The following is a 24982-nucleotide window of genomic DNA, read 5'->3' as shown; positions in this document are numbered from 1 at the left end:
ACAGTTTGAACAGCTGATTCTTAACTGGAACTCTGTGGACCTTAGGGGTCCATAAACTCTGAAATTTGGCTAAATCTGTATTTCTTAGGAAAAGGCTTAGAGATTTCTTATAGGTTAGTTTCTAGAGGGGACCAAGACCCAGAATTGGTGAGTCATTCCTGTAACATTTGTTGCTCAGCGTCTGTCGTTGAGCTGGGTGTGCTCACTGGTTGTCCACGTGTATTACCAGGAGTGTTTCAGTTGTCCTGCAGGTGGATGCTGGCCAGTCAGCCTCCCAGTGCTGTGTTTCAGGTGATTGACAAGTCGGAGTATCGGACCCATGCAGCTCAGTCCCTGGTCCAGCTGCTCAGCAAGCTTCCTTGTGGGGAATATGCTGCATTCATTGCCTGGCTTTACAGATACTCGCGAAGTTCCAAGGTAGGGGACACATCTGCACAAAACCTTGTTTCCCGGCTCCGCAGCATTCTGGCGAACAGATCTGAAGATGCAGGGACGCTTTGGTTTTCTTCCTCTCTGATGGAGATGCGTGCAATTTGTTTTTCCAGATCCCACACCGGGTGTTCACCCTCGACGTTGCCTTGGCTCTGCTGGAACTGCCTGAACGCGAGGTGGACAGCACACTCCGCCCGGAGCAGCACAGGTTCCTGAAGCATAAGTTCTTGGTTCAGGATATCATGTTTGCCCGGTGTTTAGACAAGGCCCCAACCGTGCGAAGCAAGGCGCTGTCCAGCTTCGCACACTGCCTGGAGTTCTCTGTCCCGTCTGCGTCCGAGAGTGTCCTGGAGCTTCTCGTTAACAGTGAGTGTGGCGAGCGCTGTGGGGTCCAGCCTGCGTCCTGCTGGTCCAGAAACTGCTCTGGCCAAAGCAGCAGATGTGGCATGACAGACTGGGGCCCTTCGAGACCCTCTCAGTGCGTTTCAGTGACTGTCCATGATTTTAGACAAGCCTTTTTAAGTATCTCACATGCTTGTGTTTCAGAGGTGAGGTGGCTGGCTGTGCTCCCTGTTCCTTTGCATCGCTGGGCGGGCTGTATGGGGCCTGACGTCCACCCAGTGCACACCAAGGGGGCTGTTACTGTCAGAAGTTTGAGACCTGCCTTGTCTTCAGGCCTCATCATCTTGATGTTGATTCCTCTGTAGATACTTACTTAACGGTTTTTGACATTATGCCTTTTTCTCTCTTGTTTGTCTGCTTATTTTTAGGCTCTACAATTTCAGGAATAGAGAGCCACCATGACACTTTGCCAAAACATTCATCAGGTAATGAAATGGATCGATACATTTTGAAATACTGAGTAATTGTTTTCCTGCGTAAAGGACTCGCTGGATTTTTGAGGTGTTTTTCTCTATCTCTGTACTACCTGTTTCAGTACTGTGCTTATTTTCTTCACCAACCCAGTGATGATGCGGTAACTTAAATGCTTATGTTGCTAAAAGGTGTAACAAGTTTTCAGTCTAATGACAGAACCTTTTTAAATCTGTTTTTAAGCCTTTTCCTCTCAGAGGCAGACACTTAGTCCCCCTGGAGGCTCGGAGGTGACCCATACAGACAGCAGTGGTGGACCAGCTGGATCTAGGGGTATGTCGGCTTCTGTCGTGGTCAGGGCGCTGGTAACTGCTGGATTTCAGACAGCTGTGAGTAGGGCACAAAAACCTTGGAAGTTTTTTCTGTCATTTTCAGCCTTAAGAATTGGAAAATCTTTTTTTCCCCTTAAAAGTGGAGTAATTTCTATTTTATATCTTTAATTAATGTCTTTCTACTAAACTGTATTTCATTTTAAGGTAAGAGTAAGTTGTATTTCACTTGTCATGTAGTAAACCCCAGTGTTTCTGTAACACTCAAGAGAATATTAGCAAATGTCTTATTATTGAAGTCAGTTGTTCTGAACGCTTGGGCTTACTGACCAGAAAGGACCAGTTACTACGGAAAGTGCAGTAGACATTAAATTTGTTTGGATAAAAGTCATCACAGAAAAGGGGGAAAGCTGGACAATAGTATGGTGCTCACTCACCTTTCTCATTTTTATTCCTTATTACTTTTTCCATGTGGCATCTTGACTCTAAGCCATCCCAGAATTTACTTTTAAAACGTGGTAGGAAACTGTGAGTCCAAGCTTCCACTGCAAGGACAGTTGAGAAATTAGATTCTAATTTCACCAATAGTATGAGTTTTTTAGTGGGTGGAGTGGTTGAGGGGTCTCTAACCCATGGACTCCAGCGCAGGATTCTGAACATGCTGATGCCTATTCTCTTCATCGACTTGAACCCAGAGTAATCTGGGGTGGGAAAGCATCGGTGTGATTCGGGAGGGAAGAAACAGCCCTGGGCTTGGTGGTGGATGGCCCTGGGGCTACTCTCAGGTTCTGTTTCTGTCTGGCTGTGTGGTCTTGAGAAAGTCACTTTACTTTCCTGGGCTTTCTTTCATCTGTGCTACAACGTTGCATAACATACTGGGGGAAGAGCTGCGTTAGAAGTGAGAGCTGTTACCGAACTGCTGCAGGACCCGAGATGTGGAGTCAGCAGATCTCCCCACCGGTTGCTTTCTGGCCCTCCCAACATCCCCGTCTTTCACAGAGGGCTGTGGTCCAGGCCATAGAAACTGTGTTTAGAGAAGGGACTTTAAGAGAGAGACACGAGAGAGAGAAAGAACACATGTGTAGAGGATAAATTCTCTAATGAGATTTATTAGTTTATTCTGTAAACATGTGTCTGGTCCCTCCTCATCTGTGCTAGGCATTGTAGGTACACACTTTAGTAAAACATGGTTCCATCTCTTAAGGAGCGGTGGGAAAGGCAGATACGTGTGTGCATAAATCTTACACATTTGTGTTTCTGCTTCTATTTACATGAAGTTGTAATGTTAGGGGATAGGTGCAGAGGTTCTTGTAAGGTGCCGGGAGATAATTATCAGATCAGCCTCAGATACTACATTTACATGGCTAGAAGTTAGCACGTGTTACTCAAGTTAAATTCAGAGCAATAACTCAGTATAAATAGAGATGCCCTAAAATGCATAAAGATTTAATCTAGAAAAATGTTGAATGTTTGCATTAACTCCAGTCTTAGCAAGTCTTACAGATTTACTGTTGCACGGACACTTAGAACTATCAAGTTGTATTGATTCAGTGGTGGTTCCAAATTACTCAAATTTGCCAGATATGAAGAGCTTGTTGTGTCCCATCTTATTTTTGATAAACTGAAATGACTTATATTGTTGGCACTGATTATACTTTAAAAAATTTGTATAGTTACTACATGCCAGGCTGTGCTAAGCACTGTTTTTGGTGTTTTTTTGTTTGTTTGTTTGGCTTTTACTTTTGAGATATAATTCACGTATCATAAAATTCCCCATTTAAAGTGTATAATTCAGTGGGTTTTAGTGTATTCACAAAATTATGTAGTCAGTTACAGAGCATTTTCATTGGCTGAAGAAGACACCCCACCCCTAGTAGTCATGCCCCATTCTCCCTTCCCCTAGCCTCTGCCTTTGGATTTGCCTGTATCGGCATTCCAAAGACATGGATCCTACAGTGTGTGACCTTCTGTGGATGGCTTCTTTCACCTAGCACACATTTTCAAGGTTCATCCTCATTGTAGGGTCAGCATCTTGTTCCTCTTTATGGCGCGATAACAGTCCATTGTATGGACAGACCACGTGTTGTGTGCTCATTCAGCCTGGCAGTTCCCCTGAATGTTAGACGTGGAGTCACCCTGTGACCGAGCAGTTCCACTCCTAGATGAGCACCCAGAAGGAATGGACCATATTTGAACTTAAAGCCAGTACAAGTGTGCTCGTGGCAGCATGGCTCATACTAGCCCAAAAGTGGGAACAGCCAAGGTGGTCTCATTTATCCTGTTATTCTCGAGTTTAAAGAGTTCTTTTTGTAATTCTGGTTCCAAGTTCCTTATCAGATACATGACTTGCACATACCTTTTTCTCACTCTGTGGGTTATCTTTTCACTTTCCTGGCGTTCTTTGAGGCATAAAGCATTTTAGCTTTGATGAAGTCTGTCCACTTTTCCTTTTATTTGCTTGTGCTTTTGGTGTTATGGCTAAGAAACTGTTGCCTAATCCAAGAAACTCCTATGTTTTCTTCATACGTTTTGGTCTTTGCTCAGTTTTGAGTTAATTTTGGTGTGAGGTAGGGGCCCGTCTGTCTCATGTGAATGTCAAATAGACACAGCACCGTTGAAAGGACTGTTCCTTCACCTTTGAATGCTCTTGGCAGTCTTGCCAAAAGTGAGTTGACCGTAGACACTTGGGCTTTCTATACTCCCAGTTCTGTTCCTTTGACACTCCATTGTCCATTCTTACGCCAGTACCACACTGTGATTACTGTTGCTTTGCACTAATTTTGAGATCAGAAAGTGTGGGTTCTGCATTCTTGTTCTTGGTTTTCAAGATTGGTTTCGCTATTCTGTGTCTCTTGTATTTCCCCATGAATTTTAGGTTCAGCTGTCAATTTCTACAAAAAAGCCAGCTTGGATTTTGATACGGATTGATCTGTTTGTCAATGTGGGGAGTATTGCCATCGTAAAAATAGTAAGCCCTTCAGCCCGTGAGCAAGGGATGCTTTTCTACCCACTTAGGCCTTTGGCTTGTCTCAGTGATGTTTTATAGTTTCAGTGTGTAACTCCTGCTCTTTAAACTTACCCCTAAACATCGTCTTCTTCTTGATACTGTTACAAATGCAGTCGCTTCCTCAATTTCATTTTTGAATTGTGCATTGCCAGTTTTCACAACTGGTATTTTGATGATTGATCTTGTATCCTGCAGCCTTGCTGAATTTGTTACCAGCCCTAACAGGTTGTGTGAGTGTGTGTGATTCCTTAGGCTTATCTGCGAATCAGGTCACACCATCTGTGAGCAGAGTTTGGGTTCTTTTTCCCAATCTGATGGCTTCATTTCCTTTTCTGGCACGTTCTCCCTGGCTGGGACCTCTGGAGGTCGTGGAAAGTGGGGAGAGCAGACATACTTGTCCTTCTTTCACCGCTGAGAGTGGTGGTAGCTGAGTTTTTTTTCAGTTTGGCCTTTACCAGTGTGAATAAGTTTCTTCTATTCTGAGGTTGTTGAGTGTTTCTGCCATGAAAGAGCAGGATTTTGCAAATGCTTTTCTGCATCTGTGGAAATGATCACGTGGCCTTTGTCCTTTATTCTGTGATGATGTGTCACAGTGAGCGGTTTTCCCACTTCCCGGTAAAAATCCCAAGCATGGCGTATAATCCTTTTTGTATCTTGCTAGACTTAATTTGCTAATATTTTGTTAAGGATTTTACGTCTATATTCACAAGGGATTTTGGTCTCATGTTTTCTTTTCTTGAGCTGTTTTGTCTGGTTTTGCTCTCAGGATTGGCTTCGTAGAGGGAGGTGAAAAGTGTTCTCTTCTGTTTTTTGAAAGAGTTTATGAAGCATTGTGTTAATTTTTATTTTAGTATTTGGTAGACTCTCCAGTAAAGCCATCTGGTCGTGGCCTTTTGTGCACGTGTGGAAAGTGCTTTCATTGCTAATTCAATCCCTGTACTTGTTATGCTGTGTTCACACATGGTGTATTCTTGAGTCAGTTTCCATAGTTTGTAGAAATGTCATCTAGGTTACTTTTCATAGTATTCCTTTGCAGTCCTTTTATTTCTGTAAGTAATTAATGGTAGTGATGTTCCCTCAGTCATTCCTTTTTTTTTTTTTTCTAGCAGTTTGAATCTTCTCTCTTACTTTCTACTCTAGCAAAAAGTTACTAATTTTGTTGATCTTTTTCAAGGAACCTACTTTGATTTCATTGATTTTCTCAATGGTTTTCCGTTCTCTGTTTCATTTTTTAATGTGCTATCTTTTACATCAGCAGTTCTCAAAAGTGTGGTTTTGGGTCCCTAAGCCTCCTTCACTGGGTCCTTGAAGTTAATACAGTTTTCATAATGATATTAGGACACCATTTACCGTCTGCACTCTGATTTTCTCACAGATGTAGTTTGGAGTTTTCCAGAGGTCCCAGACAGGCAGAAGCAGATAGAAGCAGAGATGAGAATTCGGCTATCTTTTATTAAGCCAGACATTAAAGAGTTTGCAAAAATGTAGAACAGTGCCATTCTTTTCACTAAATTTTTTTTGTTTTGGAAAATATAGTTATTTTAAATTAAACATTATGTCATTTATAAGTGACATACCTTGCTATTTTTAAATGAATTGTTAAATCTTTTCACAATTCTCAGTTTAAATTTCTAATTCACATTAAAGATACAATCTACGTAAGAAAAACTCAGGAGTCTTCACTAATTTCTAATAGTATAAAGGGGCTGGTGATAGGAAGGTTTTAAAGCTACTGTTATGTATTATTTAGTCTTTAAAAGAAAAAACCCTATGGTTTAGGTATTCCCATTTGTAGTAAACAGAATAGATCTAAATAATTCATTCAAAATTTCAGACATAGGAGCCAGAATTTAAAACAATTTTCCAGAATTTGTGCTTTTTAAAAATTTTACTGCTCTGCCTTTTGCATTATTGTGAATAGCTAATTATTTGAACTTTTTTCTTTTTCTACATCATTCCGTGCTCTGGTTTCTTGGGATACAGAACAAGCTAATGAGGCAGTCAGATGGTAGTGTTCTCTGCACTGGGTAGGGAGGTGCTGGCTGCTGTGTGGTGTTTCTCAGCCCTGATGACTCTTTCCGTGGCAGAAAGCTGTGTCATGGCCATGCTGAGGAAGAGGGCCCAGGACGAGAAGGCCAATGTCAGGAGGTCTGCACTCCAGGTAGGAGTTTTTTCTGGACTTTCAACTTGAAGCTGCAAGAGAGTATTTCAGAAATGCTCCAGCACATTCGTTACTTACCTTGCTTTCCACTTACACTAGTTCTCCTTGGTCCTTGTACGTGTAAATTACATAGATGAGCTGAGGACTGTCTGTTCTTAACCTCCCTACTGCGTTGCTGGCTTTTTAGGAATTGCAATTTTATGTCCTTAATTTCTTTCCTTAGAATGAGGATTCTTAGCCTAGGGGGCATGGATGGGTTGATACAGTTCATGAAACCCCTGAAATTGTAAACACTTGTGTACATAAAATGTATGTCAGATTTTCTCCAGAGTGAGGTCGTAACTTTCATCAGATTCTAAAAGGCGGGACTTCCTGGGAGGAGGGATGGATCCGTGGCCTCAAAAATTAGAGCCACAAACCTAAGGGGAGTATTTCTGTCTACAGTTCGTCTTGTGCTTACATTGGGCCTGAGTCATCACTTGATGTTGCATGTGCACCTTCTAGGTGTTAGTGAGTATTCTGAAACACTGTGACGTCTCGGGCATGAAAGAAGAGCTGTCCATTCTGCAGGACCGGTGTCGGGACCCCACGGTGTCTGTCCGGAAGCAGGCCTTACAGTCTCTTACTGAGCTGCTCACGGTGAGGCGCGGCCATCCTGTGTCCGATGTGTGGTGTGTCACGTTACGAGTGATTCAGCTCAGCAGTGACCTGTCGCCAAGCATTAAGCCCCTGTTAGAGCCTCTGCCAGGCCCACTGCAGGACTGTACAGTGCGGGAGAAGGACTCTTCCAGCTGTCTGTGATCGTGATAGACCTCATTTCATATGAGGTGTGAGCGTGAACTAAAGCTAGAGAGTGCTGATGGTGGGCCTTTTCTCGACTTGCGCTTAAATCTCACATAGGGATGTGGATTTTAAAATTAATTTGTTTAGGCCAGAGGCCTAGTTTAACTTTTATCCATTAAAACCTATATAGATGATATTGCCAAAAGAGCAGACCCAGTAATCCTATATATGATTTATGTCTGCCAAATAGTTGGCCTTTGGAGAATTTTTACAGCATGTCACTTGAGGGTGGAGGGCAGTGAACGACGCACCTTTCGACATTCTGTCAGCGTCCGCTCTAATTCCTCCTCGGGATGAATATTTATTACTTGCTCTTGACCTTGAAAAAGTCTAAAATTTCAGTATGCACTGATTCACAGTAACTGGAGATTGAACCTTGTTTTCACATGTATTTGAAATGCTGATTTTTTTTTCCACTTTATGCTTTATTTGTAATCGTGTGTGCGACTACTTTTAACATATGTGAAAGCACAGATCACAGCTTCATCTGTTAGTGTTTAGACTTCTCAGAGCTTAGACTTCATTATGACTTCATCCCCTTTAACTCCGCAGGCCCAGCCTCACTGCATCCAGATACAGAAGGCCTGGCTGGTGGGGGCCGTCCCGGTGGTGATGGACTGTGAGAGCACTGTGCAGGACAAGGCCCTGGAGTGTCTTGACCAGCTCCTGCTGCAGAACATCAGGCACCACAGCCAGTTCCATCCTGGGGACGACGGCCAGGTGCTGGCCTGGGCGCTGCTGGCGCTTCTCAGCACGGAGAGCCGGGAGATGAGGTGGGCCCGCCGTGCGCCTGGTGCCTGTGGAGGGCTGGTACCACGACCTCCTGTGTTGGCCTCGGGGTGGCAGCTTTCCAAACTGCTTAATGTGAAGACTCAGTCTTGGTCTTGTTTTCTTGACCCAGTTCACATCTCACCATTTTCGTGATGACAGCTTTTGTGAATCCGTCCTCTGCTTTTCTGTGCGTGTTCTCCAGTTTGGGGTTGTAGTAGGAAGCATTAGTGGATGTGATACATTAACATTAACTTTCCACAGTCCTAGTTTCTGTGAAGGATGGCTTCCTGATCTGACAAGTTAGACTTTTTCTGACATCTTGTTGGTTTGGTTGACTTGGTCACACTGCAGTATTTTCCCTGTTTGATAGCGTTTATCGGGTGTTCCCAGGCGGAGAGCAGTGCAGTGAGGAGTCAGCTCCTGCAGTGTTCTGTTGCATCTCTGCGGCAGGGATCTGACCGCTGGTTCGTGTTGGTGCTGCCTCTTCCTTCCCTTTCGTCCTTATCATACAAGGTTTATGTCCCCACCATTTGCGTTCAGTTTTGAAGGCATTGCCATCCAGTGGAAAGTGTGATAGATTTGTATCCTACGACCCCATCTGTGGCCCTGGCAAGTCACCCCCCTTTCTCGGGGCCTTAGTTTTCTCATTTGCAAAAAAGCTGATTAGACTCCTCATCTCTTCAAGTCCCTTTTGCTGTTTGGGATTGAAAATGTGCTCACTCATTAAATGTTTTCTCCGGACCACCTGTGGCTTTGCTGAAAGTCCTAGAAGGGAGGGGATTCCGCCAGCAATAGTATCAATGACTTTTTTGCTTTTCTTAGGGATTTCTCACTGCACACCCACCGTGAATTAGCTCATGAGAAGCTCTTGAGAGATTTCTTTCTTTTTTGTTTAACTTTTATGTTGAAATATAACAGGTACAGAAAAGTAAACAAACTGTAAGGTCAGTATTATCAAAAAGAAAATGTGCCATGTGACCACCACCCAGGTCCGGAAAGACCCTCATTCTTCCTTCCAGTTACTCTCCTTCCCTCAAGGGAACCACCACTGTGCTTTTCACCCCCATGTGAGTTTTGTCTACTCTCCGTCTGCATGCCGGTAGAATTACGTGGTGCGTGCCTGGCTTCTTCCTCTCAGAATGTGCGACTCAGTCAAGTTGCTGTGTGTGGCTGCAGCTCACCCGCAGTCTTCGCTGTGTTGGGGGGCATTTTGCATTAGCTAAAATGTGTCTGTGCAGCCTGCTGTTGAGAGAGAACTGGGTTTTCAGTTTGCATTGTGACATGCAGTGCTGCTGTGCACATTCCTGTACGTATCTTTTGGGACACACGTCCATGCATTTCTGATGGGTTTGTACCCAGGAACAGTACTGGTGAGTGTGTTTTTATTCACCCATAATAGTTACCGCCGGACAGTGTCCCAGTGTGGCTCACCAGGTCGCGTCTGGCTCTGGCATCCACGAGAGTTCCTGTTCTCCGTGTCTCGGCCGGCGCTTTGTGTGGTCAGTCCTGTCCTTTGTGCCATCCTGGTGGATGAATACTGGGGCCGCACGTGGCTGCCATCTGCACGGCCGTGCTGACTGGTGCAGTTGAGCACTCCCCATCGGTGGACTGGTGTTGAGACTCTCACCCTTGTCAACTGCCTGCCTCGGTCTCTGGCCTTTTTTTCTTAGTTAGGCTGTCACTCGTTAGCTTGTTCGCCGGGAAGTGCTCACCGTGGTCTCTGCAGATGCTGCGTGTCTCTCCTGGCCCACGGCTGGCCCCTCTGCTCTCCTGGTGGTGGTGCTGCGTTCGGTTTGCCAGTGGTTTTCTTTATGGTTAATGTACTTTGAAGGAAATCTTTTCTACCTCAGGAGTGTGTGGATGTTCTCCCATGTAATCTCCTGGAAGTCTGCTTGCTTCCCCTTTGTGTTGGGTCTTTAGCTTACTTGCAGTGAAGATACGTCTTAGCGTCCTTCACAGGCTCTGTGTTCCTTTAACATGGGGAGCACCTGTGAGTATCTGCAGTCAGGAGGAAAGGGAGCCAGCAGGTAGAAACGCTGAGGATGACTGAACAGGGCAGTCACTGAGGCTCGTGAAGAGCAAGGCCTGCGAGGGTGCACTTTATCAGGTGGGAGGAGTGAACACCGGAAAGGAAAGGCCAGGCCAGAGAGCAGGGAGGGAGGTGCAGGAGAGCACGCGGCACGAGCCTGCCGCTGGCCTTCCTCTTCCCGGCGGGGGACGCTCAGGGCGCGTGCCAGCATAGCACGTGCTCAGCAGCCCAGAGGTGGAACCACCCAGCTGTCCGTCCACTGGTGAAGAGATAAGTGGATGTGGTCTGTACACAATGAAATGTCACCCAGCCTTGAAAACTGTCAGAGTTCTGACAGCCGCTACAACGCAGGTGAACCTTGAAAACGTGGGGAGTGAGACCAGCCAGGAACAAAAGGACAAATACTGCATGGTTCCCCTCTGACGAGGCCCCTGGGACAGTCACGCTCTTGGAGACGGGAGTAGAACGGTGCTTCCCAGGGGCTGGGGTGGGGGCAGTGGGGAGGCACTGCAGAGGGTTGCGGAGTTTCCTGTGGGTGATAAGAAAGCCCTGGAGGGGGACGGTTGCACAACAGTGTGAATGTGCTCAATGCCACTGAAGTCTACACTAAAAAAATGGTTAAAAAGGTAAATTTATGTACATTTTACCACAACTAGGAAAAATATATATATTTGTCAAAGTTAGGAAGGAGAAGGTAGGAATAAGGAAGTTTTGGAGTAGCCATTGCAGGACGTGAGCAGCTCTCACAGGGTGGTGGGTTCATGAGCTCAGACTATTAAGGTGTTATGTGCCCTTCTCACTTTTACTCTTTCATGGTAATAAGTAGAGTTTCCCAGAGGCTGTGGGACAATACTGAAGCAGATTGAATACAGAGCTTCTGTGTCTTCTGCCTGAGCCAGGCATCGGGGGTCACAGAAGTACAAAGCAGGGTGTCTCCTCTCACCAGGTTTATTTTGTTTTGAGGAAGGTAGCTTTTTGTTTTGTTTTTTGGTAAAACAGTGCATCATTTATGTTAACATATAAATGGGCTTTTTGTTATTCTTAGACAAAGTAGTAGATAAATATTTAAAAATTTCTGTTTTAATTTCCAGTGTGGCACATATTGGTAGATATAACCCACATAAACAAACACTCTTTGGTGGGCAGTAATTTTTACAAGTTTGAAAGGCCCGGAGCAGAAACACGTGAGAGCCACTAAGCAAGGGAATCTGCTTTAAAAGGAATTGTTGGAGCTGCAGGCTGCTGAGAGAGCTCCATGAATGTTCATAAACAAGACCCTGTGGTGGGCTCTTCATAAACAGAAAGTGACAGGATATCAAGAACTGTTCAGGACCAGAGACTCACAGAACAGGTGACCTCTGAGGCTGACTCCCCAGGGCTCCCCAGGGGGTGGCGGGAGGCCTCTCGGGTGCAGGGCCACAGGTGCCTCTCCTCCAGGAGGGACAGGGACAGGCAGTTTGGTGACCAGGAGGCTGGGGCACAGGGTGGGTGGTCAGCGAGCTGACGGGGCTGTCGGTGGGGTGAGCCAGAAGCCCGGCCAGGATGCCTCCCCCACTGAGGGCACCACGGGAGGGGGTCACAGCAGCGTGAGGGAGGGCATCGAGCAGTGTGGGCTTTCCACTTTTTAAGTTTGTTGAGCTGAAGTGGCTTCCTATTAATGGTGGTGACCTAAACTGTTGCCAGAGGTGAAAAGAGCTGAAACTAAACAGGCAGGCCGAATCGCGTGGTTTTCCAGGCAGTGCAGAGACTTAGAGGCCTGAAGCTCCGCGCATTCTGAGTAGAAGGACTGTCGGGGATGGCGGGAGGGCTAGAGGGGCGTCTTGTTTCCAGTGTGTGTGTGTGATGCTTTTGGTGATGAAGGATGTCACCTCAGGATAGACCTGTCTAGATTCGGCAGTCAGCATGACTAGAAGAAAAGGAACTAGTGGAAGAGGTCAAAGCGGCAGACTAGGGTGTAAGGAGGGGAGGTCCAGTCCACTTGGCAGAGGTTGCTGGGGTGGGGCCGAAGAGGCCACCCGTGCTTTCCAGGAGAAACCAGACAGTGTGAGTTGACTGGGTCCCAGTGGCTTATGCTCACGGGGGCTCACTGAGGGTCTGGCTGGGAGGCGCTGGGGACCACTTGGCCAGCGTGGAGGGTGTGCATTGTCAGAGAGGGGCCAGGTTGCGATTTCACAGCTGGGAGCTCAGAGGATGTTTTCGTGTTCTTTTGGCTTCCTATAGTAAACATCGTGTAATATTTTGTGGTGATTCTGGTTTATAAATTTTTAAATATTTGTTGATTATGCATATCTTTTTTCTGTACATATCTTGATTTTGGACAGTAATCAGATATAAATTATGTTAGTCATTTGCAGTAAAACTCTAGATACATATGGATAATTTTTTTCCATCAAAAGCTAATTTATTAATAAAACCATTAATTTATATGCATATTCTTATAATACGTAGGTATGTTTATTTTATTATAGTTGCCTTCTGCATGCTTTGAGAATTCCTTTTTTTTCCATTTAATGAGGAAGTCTTATGAATCTGTGTGTGTGTGTGTGTGTGTGTGTGTGTGTGTGTGTGTGTTCGTTCCTAGCAGTCTAAGAAAAGCTGGCTGGGGGAGGGAGTGTATTTTTCTCTCCACTTAAGTATATAATGCATTCGTCTCATGAGTCGCAGAATCCAGAATCTCATTCAGTGCTATGGGAAACGCAAAATAAGAAATGACTAAAAAACAGCAGTGACCTGACATAAATACTTTAATACATCAGAAGCATTTTTTGTTTTGTGCATTTCTGAGTGGCGCTGGCAGGTCAGAGCGAAGTTTAGCTCATTTAACATCACCATGTTTAAATGCTAGAATGTCATTTTGCCCCAGGCCTTCCTTGAAAAAGGGACAGTATCTGCACTGTTGGTCGTTATAAACTCTGGGTGTATTTGTTGTTGGTAACCTACCCCGTATGTTTGTATAGAAATTTTGGAGGGGTGAGAATGAGAAGGGTCTCAGATGAATTACGAAATTTTATTCTTTGCTGTAAGAACAGACAGTTTATAAGGGGAGATAAACATGCCTTGTTTTGTGTCATACAAATTAGGGAGCCACCTAATTTGGTATCAGACGTGCCACCAGCCAGGAACCTCTGCATGGGTGTTCCGTGTGCCAGAGGAGTCCTGGGTCGGAAGTCAGCACCCTTCACTGGGGCTGATCTGAGCAGTTGTGTGTATTTGTAGTCTTAGTTCTGCTTTCCCATCTTCTTTTCCAGCCGCTATTTAAATAAGGCTTTTCACATCTGGGCCAAGAAAGATAAATTCTCCTCTGCTTTTGTGAACAACGTGCTCTCCCACGCTGGCACAGAGCACTCTGCACCGGCCTGGATGCTGCTCGCCAAGGTGGCTGGCTCAGCGCCCGCACTGGACTACACTAGGATCATCAAGTCCTGGGAGAAGATCAGCAGGTGCGCGTGTCGGGGGCGAGCTGCCGCCCCCGCCCAGAGTCTGGGAGCAGCGCGCCTGGTGGGGTCCGGGGGGGTCCTCATAGTACCGTTACTCTTGTCTCTTCTTTAAACTCTGGCGTAAAGACAGACATGGAAACCAGGGGTCACTTGAGCCCTCACTGTGCAGGCACACTAAGTGCCTTCCTGCTCCTGACCCACGCCGCCTGCCTCCTCCAGGGCGCAGTCCGAGGGGAGCAAGCTTGTGGCGGCGGTGCTCCCTTTGGTTCTGTGCTGATGTGTCTTCCGCCCTCTCCCCAGTCAGCAGAGCCCCAGCGCAGACACCTTAGGGCACATTCTGTGTGTCATCGGGCATATTGCAAAGCACCTCCCTCAGAGCACCCGGGACAAGGTGACTGGTGAGTGTCTGCTGGAGAGGTGGGAACAGGCTCTGCCTCCCACTTTGTATGTGTTTTCAAGCAGTTAAACTTCAGGGAATTGACTCTTTTTAGATGTTGTCAAGGGTAAGCTGAATGGATTCCAGTGGTCACTAGAGTTGATCAGCTCAGCTGTTGATACTTTGCAAAGTCTCTGTAGAGCATCTGCGGAGACGCCCTTGGAGGAGCAGGTAAGCTGCGCTCCCCACGTGTCTGTCATTTGTACGTAGACGTGGTGCTGCGCCTTCGCGCTGGAGCCTGTTCCCTCTGTAGAACCTGGAGGGACTGGTGGTCCCACAGCTGGTGCTACAAGGAACACTGTGACAAGCAGTGGACGGGGCTGCTGAAGGCACATGGTTCCCACAGGAGGCCACCCCCAGTCCTGGTACCAGTGTCTTCTGAGGAAGCACACTTGCTGGCAGGTGTTTCCTAGTGAGAACCTGCAGGGTTGTCTTTTACTCAGTTGTCACCCTGGTGTTGGGGGCGTCTCCCTCACCTCCCCCTTCACTCAAAGAATGTGGGAAATGACTTCCTACCTAGTCAGGGTTTTCCTCCAGACCAGACAATTTCTGATAAATCATCCCCCACGAAAACCCTACCCTGTCACCCTGGTTGTCTCCTGCTGGGTCATGTCCCAGAGTCCCAGGGCCTCCTGTGAGTGTCCACGGGGATGCGTCATCACAGCTCCACACCAGTGTCTTCTGTGAGACGGAAGGTTACTTTGACTCCCCAGAGCTATCCAGATCATGTCTCTAATGGTAAATTATTACAGTGTATTCTGTTCTTAACATGAAATACACTCCTAGACAGAAAAATTTTAGGCTTGGGGATTATTAATAATGATTTTAGAAGTCAAACGTTAATTTAAATAATTGCTGGAATATGTTTAAGTTTCCCAGAGTAGGAACACTTGCTTCATCCAAGTTGCTTGCAGCCTCCCTGTGCTTCCTTCCTTGCTCATTTAACATTTTCTGTTTGTAGTAACTGATGTAGTAAGACAGCACATTGTACCTTTTTTGCTTAGTACTTAAAGCAGTTTGAAATTTACCTAACTAAAAATGCCGGCTCTTTCTATGGTGTTTTCTTGGCATAAACCTTCTGGCACTTTTTGGTGAAAGGGATACTTGCGTTATTTGAGTTTTCTGACCATTTATCTCTGATGCAAGAAAGAGTGTGAAAAACTTTTAAATAAGGAACATTACCTAAGTAGGGAGTATATTTGAATAGCAGAAGATAGGTAAGAACAAAACAAAAAGCTGACTTTGAGGAAAGAATGACGTAGGAAAGGTGGGGTTTCCATGCGGGTTGCGGAGCTGCTGCCCTGAAGTCTCTGTGACACGGAGCTGGTTCGTTCTGATCCCTGCTGGCACTGGTCCCTGGTTCCCGCCCAGCATTGTCACAGCCCTGTGACAATGGGGTCTGCACCGGGGGGGCCAGGTCTATAGGGTCTCACTGCCTGCCATGGGCCACAGTCATTGGGAGAATCAGTTATGTCGCTGCCAGAGGCTGGGAGGAAGACAGCTCTTGCCAGGCTTACACACCAAGACCTGGGAGAGGGGGCTCACCGCTGTGTCAGGACGAGGCAGGGCTTCAGCTCTGCCAACCCCACCTCCCTCAGTGGGGGACAGTTGACTGAGGCCCTGAGACTTCCTAGAACCTGACGTAAACATACTTCTCTGTTTCTTTCCTCTGTAAATGAGCATCTTGTATTTTACTGAGGAAAACAGGTTTTACCCCAAGAAGAGTAGAGAGGTGGCTCCATGGCAGCCTGCGTGGGAAAAGGTGTGGTCTCTGGGCATCCCTGCTCTCTGAGAGCTGGGTATGAGTCACTGCGTCTGAGGCTGACACTGGAGAGATGGGTGCCGCCTGGGGCTGTGTTGAGAGAGAGAGAGAGTCAGGATTAGAGAGGTGGTGGTCCTGCCCCTGTGAGTTAGACCCAAGGCAACATGGCCTGTACTCTTATCTCCGAGAGAGCTCCTCAGGGAAATGTGGATGAGACCCACGTGTCCATAGGAGGCCATTAGTGGTGAGGGTGACCACAGGCTGAGCAGGGACAGCTGAGGGGCCTGGCGTGTTCAGCTGGGGAAGGGAAAGCCTTATGGGGACAGGCTGCCTGCAAAATTCACACATGAAGGACCTGCAGGTGACAGAGAATTGGATTTATTTGGCATCAATAAATGGGTGGAAATTGCACGGGGACAGATTTTGGCCAGCTTGGGGAAAGCCGTCCTGAGGCCTGCCGAAATCTGGTCACGGAGGGGCTCACGGAGACGCCGGAGCCGTGGCAGAAGCCCTGTGTGGAGAGAATCCCAGGACTGGCTGGCCTTGACTGTGCCCTCCCGGACTCTGAAAGCCCTTCCTCCCTGCCAGCGGTGCCAGGCCTCAGGACTCCGACACCTAAGCCCTGGGGTCCTTCAGGGAGAACAGGGCATCGCAGAAGCTCCCCAGGGCCGCATCATAACCCGGGCTGTGCAGTCTGTTAACATCGTGTGTGTGGTGGTTCTTTAGAAAGTAATCAAGATGATAGCTTGGGGACCGCGCAGGCCAGGTCGGACCACAGGGCCCTTGGACCAGGTGCGGGCTTTGCTGGCAGTGCAGCAGACTCTGAGGGTCGCCCTGCCTGGGAGGGGTCAGGTCAGTCCCTTCCTGCGGCACCTGCCAGGGGAGTGACATCCGGGTGGTGGGACGTGATGGAGCTCCTCACTTGGCCTGTAGTGTCACGAGATGTGTGGGCCAGAGGTGGGACCCCTAGAGGTGCCTTCAGCTAGTAAGACACTGAAAACGTGTCTCTAATGAATAAATTTCAGGAGGGTAACAGCCGTCCTTTCTTATTCTGTGTCTTTTAAAAATACAGTTTATTACAGTAGCTAATTCATCCCCATGTGCCAGCAGGATTGTGTTTCTCTTGGGTAGTGGAGGGCACTGCTGCTCTGGCTCCCCTGCAGATCAGGGCACTGGGTCTTCCTGCACAAGTGCCTTTCCCTCTCACAGGGCGAATGTAGAAAGACATGATATATTTATGTTCATGTAACAAAGAGCACATCCAGATGCTCTTGGTAAATTCCAGCTAGCCGGTTCCTGTGGCCTGACTGCTGAAGGCACGAAGAGGCACAAGCACGGGTACATGTGTGAGGGTCACAGTTTCTTCCGAGCAAGCTGTGTCTTGTGGGCAGTCTGAGGGGAAGGCGCCCTTCAGAGATGGCCTTTGGCTTGCACAGGAGTTACTGGCGCAGGTGTGTGGGGACGTCCTCTCCTCCTGTGTGTGCTGCCTCTCCAACGTCGTTCTGAAGGAGGATGGGGCTGGGAGGATGGATGAAGACCTGGTGGTGAGTACCTCCTGCTCTTAACTGACCTCCTCTCCTCTGTAGCTCAGCTAGGCTTGTGCATGGCTTTGTGATGGGCATTTCCCATACTGTTAGCAGGACAAGGTTTGTCCTAGCCTAGAACTTAGTTTTTTTTAATAAGAATTTTTTACTGGTGACCTGTCCATTTTTTCTCCCATACTCATCACCAGGGGGAAATGATGGTATGCCCTTCTGCCAGTCAGATCCTGTGAGACACCTGATCCAGCAGGGAAAGCACAGTGTGTGCCGTGAGTTGGTGGCGTGAGCTCAAAAGTGCAAGGCGAGAAAATATTAGAGCGAGCATGCTCTTTGTTCTCTTGGCTTGTTCGTTTAATGTTTTTAAAAATTGCAGTGTGTCTGCTGAGCCTTGACTATCAGTCTGTAGAACCACTCCAAAGTCATGTCTAAAACAAACGAGATATTTGAAAACCGGAGAACCTGCTGACTTGGGGGCAGCAGGAGTGTGTGCCCCGCACCTGTGTTAGAAATGGGATCGGGGAGACCTGCCTTTGACCAGTCACTGCGGGGCCATTTCCTGATTCCATCCTCTGACCCGCCCAGTAAGACAACCCAAGCTGCCTTTGGTGCCCTTCAGGAGAGGCCAGCATTTAGCAAAACTTGGCCATTTCCCTTGTCTGTTTGAAAATCAGTAGTGCACCTGCCTCTGTGCTCAGTTCCTGCTCTGCTGCCTCGCACCTGTCCGGGGCTGAAGACCACTCTCAGCTCTGGTCAAAGACGAGCCCTCTGCCTGGGGCAGCCATCAGCACACGGCGCAGGAATAAGTGTCGTTGTCAGGAGGAAGTGGGTGTTCAGGTCAGAGGCCACAGTGTGCAGAGCGGCCTGACCCAGGCCTCCTGTAGAGAGTCTGACTCTGTGGACTTGTCTGAACAGTCCCTGCCCGAACTAAGAAAAACGCTTACTTATTATGACCAGTTAGTTTTCCCCCCTTAGTTTTTTTTCAACTGCTAAATATATCACCAAAATCTACCCTTCAGTCATAATATATGTGAAGAATTTTGACAAGCATATTGTCTGTTTCACTCTTCCTGTAATGCACTAGGGCACAGGACCGTCCAATCTTTTCAAAAACACATACCCTTGTTATTAATCAGCTTTCTTACTCTGAAAAGCCTTTATTTGCATCTTACTATTTATTTAGCATCACCCTTGCATTTTTGGGATGAAAAAGCACTATTACTTAAATATTAAGCTGAATGTCCTTAAAAAAGACACAGTAGTGGCAGCTTGAGGAGGCAGGTTCTTGTAAGTTTTTGGTAGGAGACTAACTAGTAAGCTAACCAGGACGACAACTGGGAAATGAGTTTTAAGGTACGCAGCAGTTTATACGCCCTTCCACCCTGCACGTCCTCTCCGAGGACGAAGAGCACTGACTGTCATGGGGCCTGAGGCAGATGGGAAGGAGGAGATGGACGTCGGCCTCTGGCCCTAGTACAGTGCCCTGGGGTGGCGGCATGCTAATGTAGTCAACTGTTAAACGTGTATTGTGTACATTGACATGAAAGGATGCCTGGTACTGAAGTGAAGAATCACGGACTCAAGCCAGCGTGATGGGTCAGCGTGAGGAGAGCAAGCACGAGGCCATGTGACACAACACACGTGGAGAAGAAAGTTGCACCCAAACAAGGGCAGTGTCTGCGGGCAGGGCCACGCTCGCGTGTGCGTAAAGCGCCATGGTTCACCCTGCTCCCGCAGCAAAACTGTCACACCACCGGTGCCTCGGAGGAGCGTCTAGGTGTAGACAACAAGACTACACGGTCACTCTAGTTGGGGGTGAATTTCATTCAGCGGTGACTGAAGTTTGACAATGACTATGTATTTTTATGGGGTAGGAAAAAACAGTTCATTTAATTTGGGGGCCAGAAAAGTTCTCCACTGACATGGCCTTAATCTAGCTGGAGGTCATTTTTCTCTTGCCTTATTCTTCTTGCAAAACCAATTCTCTTTGCAGGTGAAGTACATTTTTACCTTAGGAGATATCGCCCAGCTCTGTCCGGCCAGCGTGGATAAGAGAGCCTTCCTGCTGATCCAGTCCATCCTGGCTGCTTCTGCCAGTGCAGACTGCTGTAAGTAAGGCACTTGGCGGGCCCTGTGCACCTGCTGCCTTGAGGCTGGGTTTGCCCCCAGAACATCAAAGACAAGCCCTTCCTCCTTCCCCCTTCCTGCAGTGACGCCAGGTCCAGGCAGCAGTGAGGCCCCAGCCTGCCAACCACTGTCCCAGGTCCAAGGCTCTGTCATGCCCTCCGTGATCAGAGCACATGCCGTCATCACCCTGGGTGAGTAAGGGAGCACGGGGCAGTCTACTCCTTGGGTGCTTTCTGTCTTAAGTAAGCCAGTTACTTAGTAAGCTTGTATTTGCTCCAGCTCCTGTGAATTTGAGAGATGACTCTAGTTGGGGCATCAAGCTCTGCAGGGCACTAGGGTGCCCCTGGGCTGCAAGATACTCCCCACGGGGAGCTTTTGTTTGTTATGTTAATTTAACCATTCTACCTGTGATTTCTTTATACTCATAAGTAGCACCACGGAGTCTCTTCATCAAGAACTGTATGCCAGGCACCGCACTGAGTCCTGGGAATGAAGAAGTAAATTTGCAGTTCATTTCATAAAGGGATCATTTTTTGTTTTGGTTTGGTTTTTTTAGTGTGACTGTGTTGCATTTTTCATCTTACATATTTTTGTATTATTATACAGTTTTTGGAGGTTACTTTCCACTTACATTTATCATTAAAACACTGGCTGTATTGCCCGTGTTGTACATACACCCCCACAGCCTGTCTTACACCTGGCAGTCGGTATCCCCCACCCCCACCTCTAAACTGCCCGCTCCCGCACTGGTAACCACTAGTTTGTTCTCTGTATGAGTCTGCTGCTTTTGTTAAATTCATTCGTTTGTTGTATTTTTTAGATTCCACATTGAAGTGATATCATCCAGTATTATTCTTTCTCAGTCTGACTTACTTCTTCACTTAAGCATAATGCTCTCAAGTCTATCTATGTTGCTGCAAATGGTATTATTTTATTCTTTTTATGGTTGAGTAGTATTCCTTTGTGTATATGTACCACAACTTCTCTATCCAGTCACCTGCTAATGGACACCTTAGGTTGCTTCCATATCTTGGCTACTGTAAATAATGCTGCTGTGAACATTAGGGTGCATGTATCCTTTTAAATGTGTGTTTTAGTATCTTTTCAAATAAGTGTTTTTCGGATATATACCCAGGAGTGGAATTGCTGGGGCACGTGGTAGTTTTAGTTTTTTGAGAAACCTCCATCCAAATTGTCCTCCACAGTAGCTGCACCAGTTTACACTCCCACCAGCAGTCTAGAGGGCTCCCTCTTCTCCACACCCTCTCCAGCATTTGTTATTTGTGTTCTTTTTGATGGTGGCCATTCTGACAGGTGTGAGGTGATACCTCATTGTGGTTAATAGTGATGTTGGGTATCTTGTCACGTGCCTGTTGGCCATCTGTGTGTCCTCTTTGGAGAAATGTTTACTCAGTTTTGCCCATTTTTAAATTGGGTGGTTTGATTTTTTGATGCTGTGTTGTACAAGCTGTTTATACATGTTGGATATTAATCCCTTATTGGTCATATCATTTGCAGATATTTTCTTGCATTCAGTAGGTTGTTTTTTCGTTTTGTTGGTGGTTTCCTTTGCTGTGCAAAAGCTTTTAAGTTTAATTAGGTTCCATGTGTTTATTTTTGCTTTTATTTCCTGTAGGAGACAGATCCAAAAAAATACTGCTACAATTTATGTCAAGGAGTGCTCTGCCACTGTTTTGCTCTAGTAGTTTTATAGTACCTGGTCCTTACACTTAGATCTTTAATCCATTCTGAGTTTACTTATGTCTACAGTGTTAGAGATTGTTATAATCTAAGTCTTTCACATGGAGCTGTCCAGTTTTCCCAGTACCACTTATTGAAGAGACTGTCTTTTCTCCATTGTATATTCTCGCCTCCTTTATTGTAGATTAATTGACCATAAGTGTGTGGGCTTATTTCTGGGCTCTCTATCCTGTTCCATCAAGCTATGTGTCTGTTTTTGTACCGGTATCACACTGTTTTGATCACCGTAGTTTTGCAGTGTAGTCTAAAGTCAGGGAGCCTGATTCCTCCAGCTCTGTTTTTGTTTCTCAAGATTGTTTCAGCTATTCAAGGTCTTTTATGTTTCCATATGAATTTAAAAAATAATTTGTTCTAGTTCTGTAAAAAAGGCCATTGGTATTTTGATAGGGATTGCATTGAATCTGTATGTTGCCTTGAGTAATATGGTCATTTTAACAGTGTTCTTCTATTCCAAGAACACGATATGTCTTTCCACCTGTTCGTGCCATCTTCAGTTTCTCCGTCAGTGTCTTACAGTTTTCCAAGTACAAGTCTTTTGCCTCCTCAGGTAGGTTTATTTGTAGGTATTTTACTCTTTCTGGTGCTGTTGAAATGTCTCCTTAATTTCTCTTTCTGACAGCTTACCGTTGGTGTGCAGACGTACACAGATTTCTGTATGTTAATTCTGCATTCTGCAACTTCACCAAAGTCACTGACGAGCTCTGGTAGTTTTCTGTGCACAGTACCCTGCCATCTGCAGATGGTGACGGTTCTACTTCTTCCTTTCCAGTGTGGATTCCTTTCATTTCTTTTTCTTGCCTGATTGCTGTGGCCGGGACTCCCTCAACTATGTGGAATAGAAGTGACGGGAGTGGGCATCCTTGTCTCGTTCCTGGTCTTACAGGGAATGCTTTCACCGCTGAGTGTGATGTTAGCTGTGGGTTTGTCACATACGGTCTTTATTGTGTGGAGGTGTGTTCCCTCTCTGCCCACTTCCTAGATAATTTTTATCATAAATGGATGTTGAATTTTATCAAAACCTTTTTCTTCATCTATTGAGGTGATCATATGGTTTTTATTCTTCAGTTTGTTAGTGTATCACATTGATTTGTGGATATTGAAAAATCCTTGCAAAGGATGGTTTGATACTTTCCAGGAACTCAAATTGTTAATCATGAAAAGGCTGACTTCTGTGCTATAAGTTGACATTTTTTGTGTGTGATTGTGTATTTTATGCTGGATATGAGTTATGAATTTTTTTGTACTAATGGTTATTTTTCAAAAACCTAAGAATTGTAAATAAGAGCAAAACACTCCCCGGGCTACACACTAAAAAGCATGAAACACAGAACTCAGCAGGAGTCTTCCTTTTCCTGACTATGAACAAGAAATGAAATGGATGAGATGATCGTTTATTTACCTAGCTCAGATTTTTAACTTCTATCAATTATGTGTATAACCAAAGGTGAAATGATTTGATTGGCCATTTTCCAGGTAAGTAGATAATGCCGGAATTCAAATGTTGACTTTGAAAGGCAGATGACGTTACTACAGTGAAGGGAATCCTGTGGCACGTGCCTCAGGAAACCCAGTGGGGGCGCTGTTTTGAGCTGCTTAGTGCTCAGTCAGAGTTGGTCTGCCTTTGATCTCTTGTAATTGTTGATGTGATGCTTTGACTTTGAGTAAGTAAAGTCCGTAGCAAAGCACAGCTGGACAAGAGCTAAGGCGGAGGACTGGAGTTGAGTCTGGGTCTCTCGGGGCAGGGAAGCTGTGTTTACAGCACGAGGACCTTGCAAAGAAGAGCGTCCCAGCCCTGGTGCGGGAGCTGGAGGTGTGCGAGGACGCGGCCGTGCGCAGCAACGTGGTCATTGTCCTATGCGACCTGTGCATCCGGTACACGGTCATGGTGGACAAGTACATCCCCAACATCTCCATGTGCCTCAAGGACCCGGATGCCTTCGTCCGAAAGCAGACGCTCCTCCTGCTCACCAACCTCCTGCAGGTGCGTGTGCAATCACCCTGCCATCCCTCCACCGCTTCTGGGGTCTTCATGGAGCATTCGAGCAGCGTGGGGGTTGGGCTGTTGTAGAGGCCAAAATCATCAGCCTCACCTGTGGTTTAAAATACCACTCTTCTGAGGTTCTGCACAGACTCATAAGGAGGTCGTGACGTCCTGAGGCGCCTGGGGGTGTTGGTTCAGAGGGCCTGCCAAGCAGCGCGTGCTCCACCACAGACGAGCCCCGGGCGGAGGAGAGCGCCCGCAGACGAGTAGTTTTTCTTCCAGTCCCCGAGCCGTCGGCATCCCCAGACACCACTTCTTTATAAAACATGGACCCTCGCACTTGCCCAGCCTTCCCACAGCCCTGCTCCGAGGGCCCAGGAGACGTGTCCGCTGGGACCGCGCTCGGAGTCAGAGGGCCCTGCGGGAGTGTGTGTGCAGCCCTGCATGAGGGGAAAGACTCTGACCTTTGAAAAGAAGGCATTTGAGTTGTGTGTGTGTTCTGGTGTGTCCTGTACCCTCAGTGTTCACACAGTGTGCCAGGGGCTCTGGCTCATCTTCGGATGGCAGAGGGGTCGGGGGTCCTGCCTGCACCCTCCCTCATCAGCCCTCAGGGTGGTGGTGTGAGCACGGGCAGCCCGGGAAGCCGCAGGCTTTCTGCTGAGACTCACCATGTGCGTGCTTCTCTCCGCAGGAGGACTTCGTGAAGTGGAAGGGCTCCCTGTTCTTCCGGTTTGTCAGCACGCTGACAGACCCGCACCCCGACATCGCCAGGTGAGCCTCCCTCACCCGGGCAGCGAGTGGTTGGCCTACTTCCCGGTGCATGTAGGTCTCTTTTTTTGAAGTTGGTTTAGAGTTGGGTTATTTAGATTTAATGAGCTTTTGTCAGTGGCCAGAAAACTAGGAGATTTTTAAAGTAGAAAGCTTTATTTTGCAAATAAGTTTAAGAACAAAAACGAAAAGGCTTTGTCCAGATCGACCATTGATGGGTGTCCATGTGGACACATTCACCAATTGTGTGCTCTTCCAACAGAGCCGAGGAGCGCGGTGGGGCCACCAGCCGTCAGAGCAGCCGGTCAATGCTGACCTCCAGGCCAGGAGAGTATTAGTTTTAGTAGGAGTTCAGACTTTCTTCTAAGTGTAGAAACTGTGAGGAAGAAATTCTGGGAGTTAAGACAGCATCGCTCAGTAAGAGTATGCTGTTTACACAGCCCTGGGAAGTGGTGATTCCTGAGAACTAGAAGGGAAGTGGTCGCCTTGCCACTTGTTAATTCCTGTCCTTCCATAACTTTCTTAAAAGATTTGTTTTCAAGGGGTCGAGAAGTGATCTCACAGAATTTGCTAACCTTGATTATGTTGTATGAGGGATTCTTTTCAAAGCAAGATTGCAGTTGGGAAATTGCCAATTGAGCGCCACGGAAAAGCTAGCACAGTTGGGAGGAGGTGGTCATAGATTTCACTCACTATAAATAGCAGATTAAATAATGGGTCCCTCTGGTTCCAAATATGGTCACCCATGGTTTACTCTGAGTTCCGTGGAAGAGGCTCTGCTTGATCT

General features: G+C 46.8%; 1 protein-coding gene across 4 annotated transcripts in view; it reads left to right on the top strand.

Annotated features, from left to right (window-relative positions):
- NCAPD3 (non-SMC condensin II complex subunit D3) overlaps positions 1-24982 on the top strand; it is a 66465-nt gene that overhangs the window by 15027 nt on the left and 26456 nt on the right. For all 4 annotated transcript variants that reach the window (XM_031443353.2, XM_031443354.2, XM_031443352.2 and 1 more), the window contains exons 10-24: positions 292-417; positions 546-798; positions 1203-1259; positions 1489-1578; positions 6669-6742; positions 7247-7381; positions 8138-8358; positions 13634-13825; positions 14123-14220; positions 14314-14429; positions 17457-17564; positions 19552-19666; positions 19769-19876; positions 23189-23427; positions 24119-24198. In XM_031443353.2, coding sequence (XP_031299213.2) covers positions 292-417; positions 546-798; positions 1203-1259; positions 1489-1578; positions 6669-6742; positions 7247-7381; positions 8138-8358; positions 13634-13825; positions 14123-14220; positions 14314-14429; positions 17457-17564; positions 19552-19666; positions 19769-19876; positions 23189-23427; positions 24119-24198 — 2012 coding nt within the window. The remainder of the gene's footprint in view (positions 1-291; positions 418-545; positions 799-1202; positions 1260-1488; positions 1579-6668; positions 6743-7246; positions 7382-8137; positions 8359-13633; positions 13826-14122; positions 14221-14313; positions 14430-17456; positions 17565-19551; positions 19667-19768; positions 19877-23188; positions 23428-24118; positions 24199-24982) is intronic.

Source organism: Camelus dromedarius, chromosome 34, assembly GCF_036321535.1.
Source record: "Camelus dromedarius isolate mCamDro1 chromosome 34, mCamDro1.pat, whole genome shotgun sequence".
NCBI classification, from domain to species: Eukaryota; Metazoa; Chordata; class Mammalia; order Artiodactyla; family Camelidae; genus Camelus; species Camelus dromedarius.
The sequence above is the reverse complement of the archived record's forward strand: the minus strand, read 5'-3'. Positions and strand labels throughout refer to the sequence as shown.